Genomic DNA, 13,560 nt, shown 5'->3' with positions numbered 1-13,560 from the left:
GCGGGTCCAGGCAGGTTCATGTTAACCTACGTGCGCCTTTACAGCCTGTCGCGTGTTATGCATAAACCAGGCACTACATTCAAACCCGCGGCCCGGACACCGCCAGGCCTCCAAACCACCCCGCTCCCCGCGGCAGCTTCAGGTCCGGCTTGCTCCTGGGCCGGCGCCGCGTCCTCTCTCACCAGCTACACTGGATGCTCGCCCCCGACCCGGCCAGGGCCCGCCTCCTCTTCCCAGTGGCTTCACCCATCCAGGCTGACTCTGGGCCCGGCTTCCGGGGGCCCCACTCGGTTCCACAAGGGCCACAAGGACACTTCTGCTGGGACGGGTTACAGGTTCTACAGTGAAAGCAGCCCCCACGGAGGCAGCTTGTCCTTGTCATCCCCACGGCCAGGCAGTCACCAGGCTCCCCCACCTTCCTCTTTTAAATGGCCCTGCAGGGCCCCTGGGTGGCTCAGCAGTTGAGCATCTGCCTTCGGCCCGGGGTGTGATCCTGGAGTCCCAGGATTGAGTCCCACGTCGGGCTCCCTGCATGGGGCCTGCTTCTCCCTCTGCCTGTGTCTCTGCCTCTCTCTGTGTGTCTCTCATGGATAAATAAATAAAATCTTTAAAAAATTAAAAAGAAAAAAGAAAGGCCCATGCTCCCTTCCAACAGGTGCTCCCTTCCAACATGCACTGCCCCCACTCTAGTCCATGCCTTGCTTTCAGTGGTTTCCCCCAACACAGGGAGGGATAACACGCCGGCCTTCTGAAACAAGTCCTGGGCTGTAGGGAGGGCGGACGCACGCGTGGTCCATCCAGGAGCCCCGGCGCCAAGCACAAAGGAACACTAACCGAGCAAACAATACTGCTTCTTCCTCGACAGCTGTCAGAGGCTCCTCAGTGCAGAGGAGACAAAAACAAATGCCTCAAGCAGGCCTTGAGAGCTCCCCATGATCCACCCAAATCCTCCTTTCCACTCTGGTCTACACTCCCATGATTCTGAACCCTAATGGGCCTTCCCACCGTCCTCTTCCCTCGACTTCCCAGCTATTGACCACTTCCATTGGAAAAGTTGAGCTCTGGAGGGGCGCCTGGGTGGCTCAGCCGGTTAAGCATCCGAATCTTGATTTTGGCTCAGGTCGTGATCTCAGGGTTGGGGGATGGAGCCCCTAGTTGGGCTCCTTGCTCAGTCTGCTGGGGAATTTTCTCCCTCCCTCTCCCTCTGCCCCTCCCGAGTCCCGCCCAACGCCTCTCCACTCTCTCTCTCTTTTTAAAATAAATATTTTTTTTTTAAGAAGGAAAGAAGGAAGGGAGGGAGGAAAGAAAGAAAAAACGGAAGGAAGGAGTCAGTCTTGAGCTTTTCCGTATTTGGGATTTCGCTGATGCCAGCACCCTACCCCCTCTGTGCTATCCACATCCAGTCCACACCGTCCTCCTGCCTGGATCCCTGGCCTCCAGCAGCCTCTCCCCCTCCACACACCTCAGTCACCTCTCTCCGCATCATTCCTGGGGTCCGTACAACCTCCTCGTGCTGCTTGCTCCGCTCTGCATCCCTGGCAAACCGTAACTGCTCTGGTCCCAGTGTTGGCGCTGGTGCTCCAAAGGGCCCCTGGTCTGCTGGGGGCACCACAACCTCGCTCTGCAGCACCCGCATCACCTGGCCGAGATCCTCACCCACAGAAAGGGCTCCGTCGGTGTTCTCTGGTTTACAGAGTAGCCCAACGGACACAGACTGCCACATCTGCAGTGCTCAACAAAAGAGGGAAAGGCCAGGATAGAAACACCTTTGTTTCCAAAGCAAACTGAACAGGGACGGGTCGAGGAGGGCATGCACGAGCCGGGTGCCATTCGACCTCCGCTCCTATGGAAAGCGTAGTCCCAACACCCACCTCCTAACACCAGCCCTGTTCCCAGCAGCGAGCCCAGCTCATTCCGCACGGGCGATCATCAACAGAGCTACCTCTGGCATCAGTAACGTCCGCACTGGCATACAGACGGGCATGATTCGCAATGCCTATATGAAATGCCACCCTGTGCATGCATGCAGACTAATGGTCTCGTCTGGAGCAATTTCCAAAAAAAAAAAAAAAAAAAAAAATTTTTTTGTTGTTGTTTGGAACCTATCTTCTGCAGCTTGTCCCCATCACCACTGCTATATCCTCATCCTGCCTCTCATCCCCGATCTCCCAAGAAAGGGCAAGCGCAAGGGCCCGAGGAAGAGGGGAAGCAGTGCTGCACTGGGGTCTTAAGAGATCCAGAACCACCCTCACCCACTGGACCGCTGAGAACACTGGGGCTGCACCGTATTGTGGCAAGAACACATGAATCTGGTCCCGATCAATCTAAATGTTGGCGCCGTCACGTACGGTATGATCCAAGCTCACCAGGCTTCAGTTCCTACAGCTGTGAAAGAGCAGTGCTATCCCTCGCAGGATTTTTTTTTTTTTTTTTTTGAGAGTTAAATGGGAAAGCGCCAACCAGACACATGGGTGCTCAAAGGCTGGAAGTCCAAACTGATGTCCTTCCCTGGGACTTCCTGCTCATGCAGAAGCGGGGTGGGCAGAGGGAAGCCCCGGAAGAAGGCAGTTAAGTGGCTAACGAACCACCCTCCCATCTGTTCTCTGCTCACTTTGCGAGAATTCCCGAGACAGCAACGAGTCAACTCCAAGAACACTTGCTTCCAGCCAGCTTGGCAGGGCTGCTGGGAGTCACGGGGGACCCTTCCCCAGCACCCCCCCTCCCAGGACTAGGTATTGCAACCACTGCCCAGCTGGGCCCCAAACATCTTTTGTCTCTCTTCTATCCCCACATGCTGTTCGGGTCTTGGGCAGAAAACACCGGTCCAGCATTTGCACCATCGAGGGAAGCAATTAAAGGGTTCTTGCAAGGTTAAAAGGATGTGGCTTTTAGACCCACACACCCAATGAGAATCCCTTTCCCCACACCCTTCCTTCTATTTGGAGCAGCCTCCATCAAAGCAAGTGGGCTTCTCAGGCTTCTCAGTGCAGCCTCAGCCAGGAGAGAGGCAGCCAGACACTCTTCCCGAGGGGGCTGCTTCCTGCCCAGCCTGGGTCTTTGCTGCACCCCCCCCCGCCCCCATGGGGTGCTTCCTCCAGAAGTTACAGCCCTTCAGGCGACAGCCATGTAGCAGCCCAGGAGGGGCTGGGCTCACAGCGCTTCCTTTGCTCTAGGGAGCTGCATTTTTGTAAGATTATTAGTCCTTGGGCTGGCTGCTCAGCTACTCGGCGTCATTTCCCCTTTGGGTGGGAAAGTTCTTTCCTTCTGCATTGATTTTCATTAAGACTTAAGCCTTTTTCTTCCCCTTTCATCTGCAGATCTCACAATTCAAGCGCGGGCCAGGGGGACCAGGAGCACGAAAACCAAGGCATAGCAACTTAAGCACTCAGAAGTGTGGCTCAGAAGAAACCCTGAGTTGTTCGAACACACACGCCCACACCCAGAAGCACACACGCACCCAAGAAAAAGGAAATCCCTGGGACTTAGCATCTTCTCTCCCTCCACAGGCTCGGACGCCCGCAACGACCTTCATCTGAACAGCCAGCAGGGTCATGGGTGGACACGCCAATGGGGGACTCGCAGCCCGATGCAGGCGAACGACTCACAGATGGAACAGGAGGACGGTTACTCCTGAACTCTGCCAAGACGCAAAGGGCTAGAAATGGCCCCAAGGAAGAAAAGGACATCTCTGGTCCCTGCTTTTCACACCGTGTATCCGGAAGCCCAAGCCCTGGGTGCCAGGCACCCGTGGGCCAACAGCAGAGGGGCTGCAGGCAGTTCTCCCCAACAATCACATAAAGCACATTAGTTCTAAGGCTTGCGGCTCATTCCCGGCAGGAGCGAGCACGTCCCCAAACACAAAAACCTTACTGCAGAGGCTGGGTGGCCACCTGTCAGGGGGGCTGAGAGGGCCGCTACCCCCGGGGCGCCGCGGCCCAGAGGGCCTCTGGAGGCTCCTTCAGGGCTGAGAATCGGCTGCCTCGGGAGAGAGCGGATTTTCCTTTGTGACACGTGGTGGCCGATCAAAAAGGGTCCAGAGAAAATCCTGGGAGTTTAATAGGAAACTCAGACTCACAGAAATCACGTCCTGCCGGCTTTCTTGTTCATCATGGCCTTTTCCCCTCCAAGTGGCATCGAACTCCCACCACGAACCAAGCACAGGTTGCACTTGGATCCTCAGCCACCTTAGTAGCTTCTAGCGGTTTTCAACAGGTGATCGGTTTCCTCTCTTAATCTCACCTTTCTGACATCCCACGTGAGATCCAGCCTTGCATCAGCTGAAGGGCAGGCATGACTTGGGTGGGTTTTGTGGGGGTGCCAGGAGACACCCGCTTAGATGAGCGTTCCGGACTTCCCCTGGCTCCTGCCACCTGCGCTTGGGACTCCCACGTGCCTTCCTCCCAAGCCTCATGCACCTGAGATCTGCCTCAGTTCCCTCCACTGTCCCCCTCCCCGTAACGCCCAGCTTTCTGTGATCTACGGGACACTCAGCGTGAGAAGGAAGGCGACGACTCACGCACGACTCACACGGCAGCCTTCTCCGGCCCGGGCCCTGCAAGTCCCTGCAAGTCGGCACCCCGCCCGCCCGCCCACCCACCCCCTGGCAGACGGGGCCCCGCAGCTGGGAGTGCCTCACCGTTAGCACAGACCCCTGCCTCCTTTCCTGGGGGTCTTCTCTGAAATGGCCTCGATCCCCTGCACTCACTTTCCATCTAGAAAACTCAACAAAGTACTACGCAGAGTCGCTACTGAGAGAGCCAGGGCACGCACGCCCTTTTACGGGGACTCCTTGCTGTGGTCCTTAGAACAACGTATGTGGCAGATCAGCTGAAGTCAAGGTCACAGCGGGCAGGTGTGTCTCTGGCAGGTGTTGGAACGCGCCTTTCTCCCCTCCCCTCCCTTCCCGTTCCTCAGTTTCTCCGCCTTGCAGCTGTGGCTTAGGTGTTCGCCAGGACTCCGGCAGCGGGGAGAGTACCCCGAGTGTGCAGCTGACTTTTTACTGGGGGTTTGACCACTTTTTAAAAACTTTTTTTCTTATTCCATTAGGGCAAGCATCCCTGGGCTCCACGGAGGAAGCTAGTTCCTGTCCTGGAGAGTGCGGGTGACAGGAGACACTTCAACGAAGTGCCAACGAAGAGGATGAAGTCTTCTCAACCCTCACCTGAGCTCTGAACCAGCACCTGGCGTCGCCAGCAAGCGGGCTTTGGCAGGAAAACCCTGAGAGAGCGAGAGAGCGAGAGCGAGCGAGCACATGCCTCGTGTCACTCACAGGAAGGCAGCGGCTGCCACCACCACGCTGCTGACTGTTCAAAGCACTTTTCATTTATTTTTACTTTCACTTTGTCATGCCGTCACCCGGAGCCTAGGACAGGCGGGGATCATCCCTTCCATTTCACAGATGGAGAAACTGAGATCCAAAGAGGGGACACTCCTCCCGGGGGCACCCTGGTCCACCGCGGCCTGCGCCTTCCTCCCAGGTCTGCAGAAGCAGCCGCACAGCGAGGTCCCCAGGCCCGGGGAGGCCCGGGGAGGCCCGGGGAGGTCCCTCTGGGGCAGGACGGGCAGTGGCTGAGCAGCAGCCCCGGGAAGAGGAGAGGAATGGGGGGCAGGGATGGGCCGGAGCCCTGCGCCCCCGCGGCCTGCGCACCGCCCCCCAGCCCTCCCCCCTTCTCCGCTTCTGGGGGCCAGCAGGGCGCCGCGTTCCCAACTAGGTCCTTTGTCCTTCCCAACATCCCGAGGCCGGACCCCTTAGAAGCCGGCTGGGTATGTGTGAAAGTTGGGCTCTGCCCCCGGAGAGGCCCTTTCTGCCTCCGAAGGAAAAGGAGGGAATGGGGGGTGGGATGGGGTGCGGATGGGGGGTGTGGGGTTGGGGATGGGGGGTGGGATGGGGGTGCGGATGGGGGGTGTGGGGTTGGGGATGGGGGGTGGGATGGGGTGCGGATGGGGGGTGTGGGGTTGGGGATGGGGGGTGGGATGGGGGTGCGGATGGGGTGTGTGGGGTTGGGGATGGGGGGTGGGATGGGGGTGCGGATGGGGGGTGTGGGGTTGGGGATGGGGGGTGGGATGGGGGTGCGGATGGGGGGTGTGGGGTTGGGGATGGGGGGTGGGATGGGGGTGCGGATGGGGGGTGTGGGGTTGGGGATGGGGTGGGATGGGGGTGCGGATGGGGGGTGTGGGGTTGGGGATGGGGTGGGATGGGGGTGCGGATGGCGGTGTGGGGGTGTGGATGGGGGTGGGGGGATGGGGGTGCGGATGGCGGTGTGGGGGTGTGGATGGGGGTGGGGGGATGGGGTGCGGATGGGGGGTGGGATGGGGTGCGTTTGGGGGGTGCGGATGGGGGGTGGGGAGGATGGGGGTGCGGATGGGGGGCCTGGCGGGAAGAGGCTCGCCTTCGGGAGGTCTGCGGGGGGAGGCGGTTCCTTGCTTCCTTTCAAAGGGAGACCTGGGCGCAGAGGGGCGGGTGTACGGGGGGGGGGGGGGCAAGTTTCCAGCGCAGGGGTGCCGGGGCGGGCGGTCGAGGACAGGCGGGTCACACCCCCAGCCCCGCCGCCCGCGGAGGCGTCCAGCGGAGCCAGTGTCCGGCGCGCCCCCCGGTCCCGGGTCCCCCTCCCCCCCCCCCCTCCCCTCCCCCCTCCCCTCCCCTCCCCCCTCCCGCGGGGCCGGGCTCACTCACCCGCGCTCCGGCTTCGGGGTCCCCGGCGGGCGGCGGCAGCTGCGGGCCGGGGGTGCGCGCGGCTGGGGTCGGGGTGCGCGCGGCGGGCGGGGGCGGGCGCGGGGGCGGGGGCGGGCGCGGAGGCCCCGGCCCCGGGCGCGGGCGGCAGGAGCAGCAGCAGCAGCAGCAGCGGCGAGGCCATGGTGGCGCCCGGCCCCGCTCACATGCCGGCCGCGGGCGCGGGGAGCGGGCGAGTGAGGCCGAGCGCAGTCCCCGCCTCAAAAGTTGTGGGGCGCCGCGGGGGGCGGGGCGGGGCGGGGCGGGGCGGGGGCGGCTCCTGGCCGCGGCGTCACGGGCGGGCGGGGACTCCGGGCCCCGCGCCCCGCCCCGGCCGCGCCCCCGGGACCCGACCCGCCTCCGCCGCCGGAGCCCGGCTGCCCCGCACGGGGGGAAGGGGGGCAGGGGGTGCGGGGGGGGGGGCAGGGGTGCGGGGGGCAGGGGGCAGGGGTGCGGGGGGTGCGCGGGGGGCAGGGGTGCGGGGGGCAGGGGGTTGGGGGGCAGGGGTGCGGGGGGTGCGCGGGGGGGCAGGGGTGCGGGGGGCAGGGGGCAGGGGGTTGGGGGGCAGGGGTGCGGGGGGGTGCGGGGGGGTGCGCGGGGGGGGCAGGGGTGCGTGGGGGGCAGGGGTGAGCGGGGGGCAGGGGTGCGGGGGGTTCGCGGGGGGCAGGGGTTCGCGGGGGGGGGGCAGGGGTGCGGGGGGTGCGCGGGGGGGCAGGGGTGAGCGGGGGGGCAGGGGTGCGAGGGGGGGGGCAGGGGTGCGGGGGGGGCCGGGGTGCGCGGGGGCGGCGGGGCGCTCTCTGCACCGCCCGGGCCGCCCGTCTAGCGGCGGAGACACGCGGGACCTGCTCCCGCGCCCGCCCCGCCGCCCCCCTGCCCCCCATCCACCCCCCCCCTGCCCCCCCTGCCTCCCATCCACCTCCCTGCCCCCCCCCCGCAGCTGCGCCCCAGCCCCATCGCGCCCTGCTCCCCCCCGCAGCCGCACCCCTGCCCTGCTGCCCCCCTGCCCTCCCGCAGCCACACCCCTGTCTCCCTGCCCACAGCAGCCACACACCCGCCCCGCTGCACCCGTGCTCCCCCCCCCCCCCCCGCGCCCCCGACCCCGCCCCACCTCCCCCGCAGCCGCACCCCCACCCTGCTGCCCCCCCCCGCAGCTGCCCCCCCACCCCGCTCCGCTGCCCCCCCACGGCCCCCCGCAGCCGCGCCCCTGCCCCCACAGTCGTGCCCCTGCCCCACCGCCCCCCCCGCAGCCGCACCCCCATCCTGCTGCCCCCTGCCTCCCCCCGCAGCTGCCCCCCCCACCGCGCCCCCTGACCCCCCGCAGCCGCACCCCTGCCCCGCCGCCCCCAGACCCCAAAGCCGGGCCCCTGCCCTGGGGCTGCTGCTGGGTCCGCGGGAGGCACCCCGCTCTCCGGGCCCCCTCCGGCCTGCGCTCAGTCCCCATCGGACCATCAGACCATCGCCTTTGGGTCCTACCAAGAGCCGTGCGTAAATGTACCGCCCACCCCCACCCCCGCCCAGGACCCCCAAACAGGCCCACAGGGGAAAGAAAACGGTGAATTCGGGCCTGGGGGCACAGACTCCTAATCAGAGAAGGGGCTGCAGATGGAAAACTAAACAAAAGAACGCACAGAGACCACTAAATTTTAAAGGAAAACTTTCGGGGGGACAGATTCGAAGATTTTGTGAAAACAAAATGTCCTGGGAAGTCAAAGTTCTGTCTGGGTCCATATCCCTTCCCTCCCCAGTAAGTAAAGGATAAAAAGTCTTAATTTTAGGGACTGCAAGTCTCCTTATGTCTAGGTCCAAGAAAGAGGGGCTCAAAACGGGAAAATAATTTGCTCAGAGTTCTGAAGCTGGACCCAAAGAGGATGAGATTGACCGTGAAGGACTGGGCAGCATTATTAATCCTGGTCCCCCCACTTCAGAGTTGGAAATAACTTCCATGAGGTCTCAACTGAAATGAATACGGGAGCTCCTCGGGAACCTTGTCACTTTTATGGGGCTCCCGTCTGACCACCCGATGCTCAGGGAGCTGCGAGCTCCCACTTCCCTCTCAGGCCTGACTCCGCCGCACCCCATTTCTCCATTCCTCTCTGCTGTCTCCAGGGCTCCGTGACCCCCGCCTCCGGGGCAGTGAGCGGATCACCGTGTCCAGGGCAGCTGCAGATGGACCAAGGCCCACTCTCTAGGGATTCAGTCCAAGTGAGTCACTTGGCAGAAAACATAAAGGGTGCCGTGTAGAAACGACCTCACCTTCAGCGGGGCGGTGGGGACCAAGGATTTGGGTTTTTTGGTTTTCTTTGTAAAGGACCACAAAACAAACCCAATGTGCCGGGCTCTCGCGTGCAATGTCCAGGTCTGCCCAAGAAAGTACCATATACTGATCGCCCCGTGAGGAACTTGGTTTGCCCTCATGGCTCCAGCTCAACTTCTCAGGATCCTGCTCTCAGAGGCTCTTCCCAGGCGGAGCTGCCCGGCGGCCCAGGCCCAGCCCCACCAGGCCAAGGCGCTGTGCTCAGACCTTCTGGTCGCCACCACTCCCCCCCCCCCCAACTCATCCCACAGCACAGCTGCCCTCCCGGGGCAACCAGTAACATTTAAGGCTGTCACGGCCTTGCAGGCCTCTCACGTGGATTCAGAGATCCCACTAGGGAATCCGCGTTCCTTACCAAGCCCCGGGCGGCAAATGTGCCCCTGGGACAGGTCCTCCCTCTTACCTGTCTCTAGGCTTCTCTTTGCCTTCTAAGAGCAGTAGCCAGGCTCCCATCACCTGTGCAGGGCTTAGCGTGGGGATGGGGAGGGTAGACGCAGGAGAACAGGAAGGATGGATCACCGTGAAATGGCCCCGGGGCACTTTTTCATCGCCTTCGAGGACAGAAGAAAAGAGCAAGAGCGAGTTGGAGAGGCCGGTGGAACCTTCGGAAGGTGGTCAGCCTGGCCTTGGAGCCCCGGCTTCCCGTCCTGACTGGGCCGCCCTTTACCTGTGTGCCCCCAGCCTCAGTCTCCTCATCTGTAAAACAAAGGTTGTCTGAGAGGAGTGCTAGGGGTCCCCCAGCTCTGGGGTGTTAGGGTTCAGTAAAGACCCGACACAGCAGCAAGGAGGCGTGGGACAGGTGTTTGAGGACGTCTGTGGTGTTTCCATCTCAGGGACATAAGAATCGAAACATGATGTTTGGTCACCTCGGAGGGCTTCCAAGAGGCCCTGTCCGGAGCCAGGGGGACAAATCAGATGGCATCTCAGCTCCGTCCCAGCCCTGGGAGTCTACTGGCCCTTAGTGAAACAGGCGGAAGGGCCGCTCGGGCCAAGTCCCCCTGCGCGAGGCAGGAGTCGGGCCCTCTTAGCCTCTCCGGGTGTGGGAGTGGGGACGCTCCTGGCGCCGGCGAAGTCCGCGGGAGGCCGGGGGGCTCCACCCCCCGATGCTCAGCTCTGCCTGTGGTCAGAGCTTCTGCAGGCCGCCCCCCCCACTCGTCTCCGCTCCCGTGAGCCAGATTAGGTCGGGCCGGACTGCAGCACGAAACAGGCCCCTCAAAAGCTGCAGCTTCGCGTGAGAGAGGTTTCATTCTTCTTGTTCTCTTGGCAGCCGGGGGCCCTCACGTCGGTGCCTGGCTCTGCTCCACACAGAGTTCCTGGGACCCGCGCTCCGGCAGCTCTGCCTTTCTCTAATGTGTGGCTTCCGAGTTGTCCTTGGAACTGACGTCCTCGGTGACCAGAAGGGAAAAGAACACGCAGATGTGAGCATGGGGGCTTTGAAAGGGCCAGGCCTGAAGGTGGCCTGCTTCCCTTCCTCTTACATCCCACTGGGGAGGACACGGGCACCCGGCTCACCAAACTGCAAAGGAGTCTGGGAGACGCAGTCTAGCCATGCAGGCAACGAAGGGGAGAGGGGATCTGGGTAGACAGGTAGCAGAGGGGCGGGTGAAGGAGATTCAGTGCTCCGGCCTCAGTTTCTTCCTCCCTAAACAAGGGTGGTGAATCCGATGATCTCGGAGGGCCCATCTGCCTTAGCATTCTGTGGTTCCAAGAGGTGACGAAACGTCCTTCTGCACCCAAGTAAACAAGCCAGTGGCCTGAGGAGTTCTCCTCTGCCAACTGGTGTGGCCGGTGGACCCTGGAGAGAGGGCTTCCCTCCAAGGCCTGTTCCCAAACTGTCCTCACTCCTCGGCCAAGTGCAGTGATCTCCATTGACCTCAGTCTCCCCACCTGTAGAGTGGGGAGAGAAATCATTCCCCTTTGCTGCCTCCCCGGGTCGTCTGAGGTTAGGATGAGATCACTGTCCAGAAGGCACGGAACTCTCCCGACTGAAGCGCCCCACATGATGCTTTCATTGTAACCAGAGCCTTTAGCAACGCTGCACCCTCAACAAGCCTCAAGTGGGCCCAGGGCCTGAGGACAGCACCCTGGAGGATCCGTGGCAGCGTGGGGTGGCCCGGCCATGGCTGGGGCACGGCGGTGGCTGCGTAGCCATAACATCCCAGGACCGGGATCCTTGAGGGCCGAGATCAGCCAACAGACACCCGGATGGAGCTTCATCCGGGGGTGGTGAGCCGGGCCCCGGCAGCACCGTCTCCTCTGGGCTGCTCCTCTGCTGTGTGCGCGTCATCCCGTTACACCCTGAGTCTGTGTAGTCATCCTCTCATCTGCTTCTATCCTCCCACCCCAATTTGTGAGCTGCTTTCTGGGAAGTTCCATGCTCATTCATCTTTGTATCCCCGGACTCCAACACAGTACCTTCCTTCTTTCAGGTAGTCATTCAAGAAATATTTACTAAGTGACTGCTCTGTGCCTAGCACCGTGCTGGCCGTTGGGTGAGTCTCAGACCTCATAGACCTGGAGGGTTTGGAGGAGACACACAGTAATCAGAAGAACATAAATGTGACCTTGTTACTGTGGAAAGTGCGCTGAGAGGTCTTCAATTTCTCTGTAAAGATGAGATTGAGCCACCATCAGAAAGCTGTGTAGGCCACTAACGTGCAGGTTGGCAATCAGGCAAGGGAGAGCCGGGCGGTATGTGCAAAGGTCCTGAAGCAGGAAGAATTGGGATAAATGTAAAAGGCCAAAAGAAAACCAATGTGGCTGGTGCGCAGAGTGAGGAAGAGTGTGGAGGGAAGTGAGGCTGGAGACCCTGATAGCAACCAGGTCAGGGAGACCTTCACAGCCCATTTTAAAAGGTTTATTTGCTTTACCTTAAGAATCTAGGAGGGGGGACGCCTGGGTGGCTCAATGGTTGAGCACCTAACTTTAGCTCAGGTCGTGATCCTGGGGTCCTGGGATCAAGTCCCACATCGGGCTCCCTGCATGGAGCCTGCTTCTCCCTCGGCCTGTGTCTCTGCCTCTCTCTCTGTCTCATGAATGAATGAATGAATGATTGAACAAATAAATAAGCAAAATCTTAACAAAAAAATTTAGGGAAGGCATTTAAGGCTTTATGTTGGGGAGGTGGAAAAGAGAAAGCGTTGGAGAAATGAAATGACATGGAAATCGTGTCACTGATGGCTGATTCGGGGAGTGACTTAGAAACAAGAGCTGATGCCTGAACTCTTGGAGTCCCCGTGAGAAACGACAATTCCTGGGCTAGGATGCTAGAGATCGGTTCACAGAAGAATATGGATTCGAGATTGTAGGAGGCAAAATCTACAAGGTGTGTTGATGGACGTGGAGGGTGAGGGCGAAGAGGTCAGAGGTTTCCCAGGTTTCGGCCTCTGTGTTTGGCTGGATGCTGGTTCCATTCACAGGCGAGGGACAGCGCAGGAGAGCTGGATCTTTGAGGTGAAGGTCGTCAACTCTGCTTTGGACTCGGGTCTGGGTGGCTCTGGGCCGTCGGGGAGGCAATGTCAAGTGTGTAGGTCGATGTGCTGCACACAAGGGAATGAAACCACCTAGAAAAGAGCCCGGGGCCTCAGGCTGAAATGGCTGGGAGAGGAGAGGAGCCAGGAGGAGCTGGGGAGGGAGCCCAGGAGAAGTCACGTCCCTGGAGTGAGAGGAAGGACATGCACCCCGACGAGAGGTAAGTAGGGTGCTGGCCAAAAATACCCCGTGGCCACCCTAGGGAAGGGGTCGGCGCGGCAGCTGGAGCAGACGCAGCAAAGCATAGGGAAGAGCAAGAAAGGAAGACTTGAAGTCTCAGGAGAGTCTGGCTTTGAAGGGGAGTTTTTCTTGCTTTTAGGGAAACCTGTGAACCTGGAAAGGGTGTGTGCCCGCGAGAGGACAATCGAAGCTCTAAGAGAGAGAAAAGGTGGTTGGCAGGATAGGGTTTCTGAGGGGCGGGAGGGCGGCGGAGGCCTTGGCGGGGGGCACAGCAAAGGGTCTGGACTGGGGCTGAGGACTTCCAATTCTCTGTAAAATAGCAAATACGAAGCGATGGGCTAAGGGTGGAGGGGCAGGGGTGCTGAGGGATCGGAAATTTTGAGGAACACGATTACCATGTGTTTCCCAGGGCGGCTCTAGCCAAGTACCGCAAATGGGGTGTAAACCAACGGCCGTGCACCCCCCACGGACCTGGAAGCTGGAAGCTCCAGACCCAGGTGTTCACAGGGCCGTGCTCCCCCCCCCCCCAAAGGCTCTACGAGAGAATTATTCCTTGCTCTGTCCTGATTTGTGCCAGTTGCCAGCGATCCTTGGTGTTCCTTGACTCGTACACACGTCACTGTAGTCGCCCGGCCGCCTCCCCTCGGGTGTGTGTGCCTTCGCGTGGCCTTCCTAGAAGGACAACAGCCTTTGGGTTTAGGGCCAGCCTAATGGGCCCCTAATGGGGCCTCCTTTCGACTTGATTACATCCGCAATGACCTTTTCAAGTCAAGTCGTGTTCACAGGGACCAAGGGTTAGGCCTTGCACCTACCTTCTGGGGGTTCA

General features: G+C 61.1%; 1 protein-coding gene and 1 long non-coding RNA gene across 5 annotated transcripts in view; one reads left to right on the top strand and one right to left on the bottom strand.

Moving 5' to 3' along the window:
- HEG1 (heart development protein with EGF like domains 1) overlaps window positions 1-6,909 on the bottom strand; it is an 88,549-nt gene extending 81,640 nt beyond the window's left edge. For 2 of the 3 annotated variants that reach the window (XM_041756860.1, XM_041756933.1), the window contains exon 1: window positions 6,674-6,908. In XM_041756860.1, the coding sequence (XP_041612794.1) occupies window positions 6,674-6,854 (181 nt within the window). In that variant the 5' untranslated portion in view covers window positions 6,855-6,908. Of the gene's footprint in view, window positions 1-6,673 lie in introns of all 3 variants that reach the window. The other variant, XM_041756960.1, reaches the window with a different exon arrangement.
- LOC121491865 lies at window positions 1,228-12,010 on the top strand. 2 transcript variants are annotated; one of them, XR_005988064.1, is made up of 4 exons: window positions 1,228-5,477; window positions 8,816-8,911; window positions 10,291-10,441; window positions 11,045-12,010. It is a non-coding gene; the product is annotated as an uncharacterized LOC121491865 (long non-coding RNA). The 2 variants fall into 2 exon arrangements; XR_005988072.1 differs by lacking the exon at window positions 1,228-5,477 and adding an exon at window positions 8,069-8,190.
- Window positions 12,011-13,560: the final 1,550 nt, after the last annotated feature.

Source organism: Vulpes lagopus, chromosome 1, assembly GCF_018345385.1.
Source record: "Vulpes lagopus strain Blue_001 chromosome 1, ASM1834538v1, whole genome shotgun sequence".
Taxonomy (NCBI): Eukaryota; Metazoa; Chordata; class Mammalia; order Carnivora; family Canidae; genus Vulpes; species Vulpes lagopus.
The sequence above is the reverse complement of the archived record's forward strand: the minus strand, read 5'-3'. Positions and strand labels throughout refer to the sequence as shown.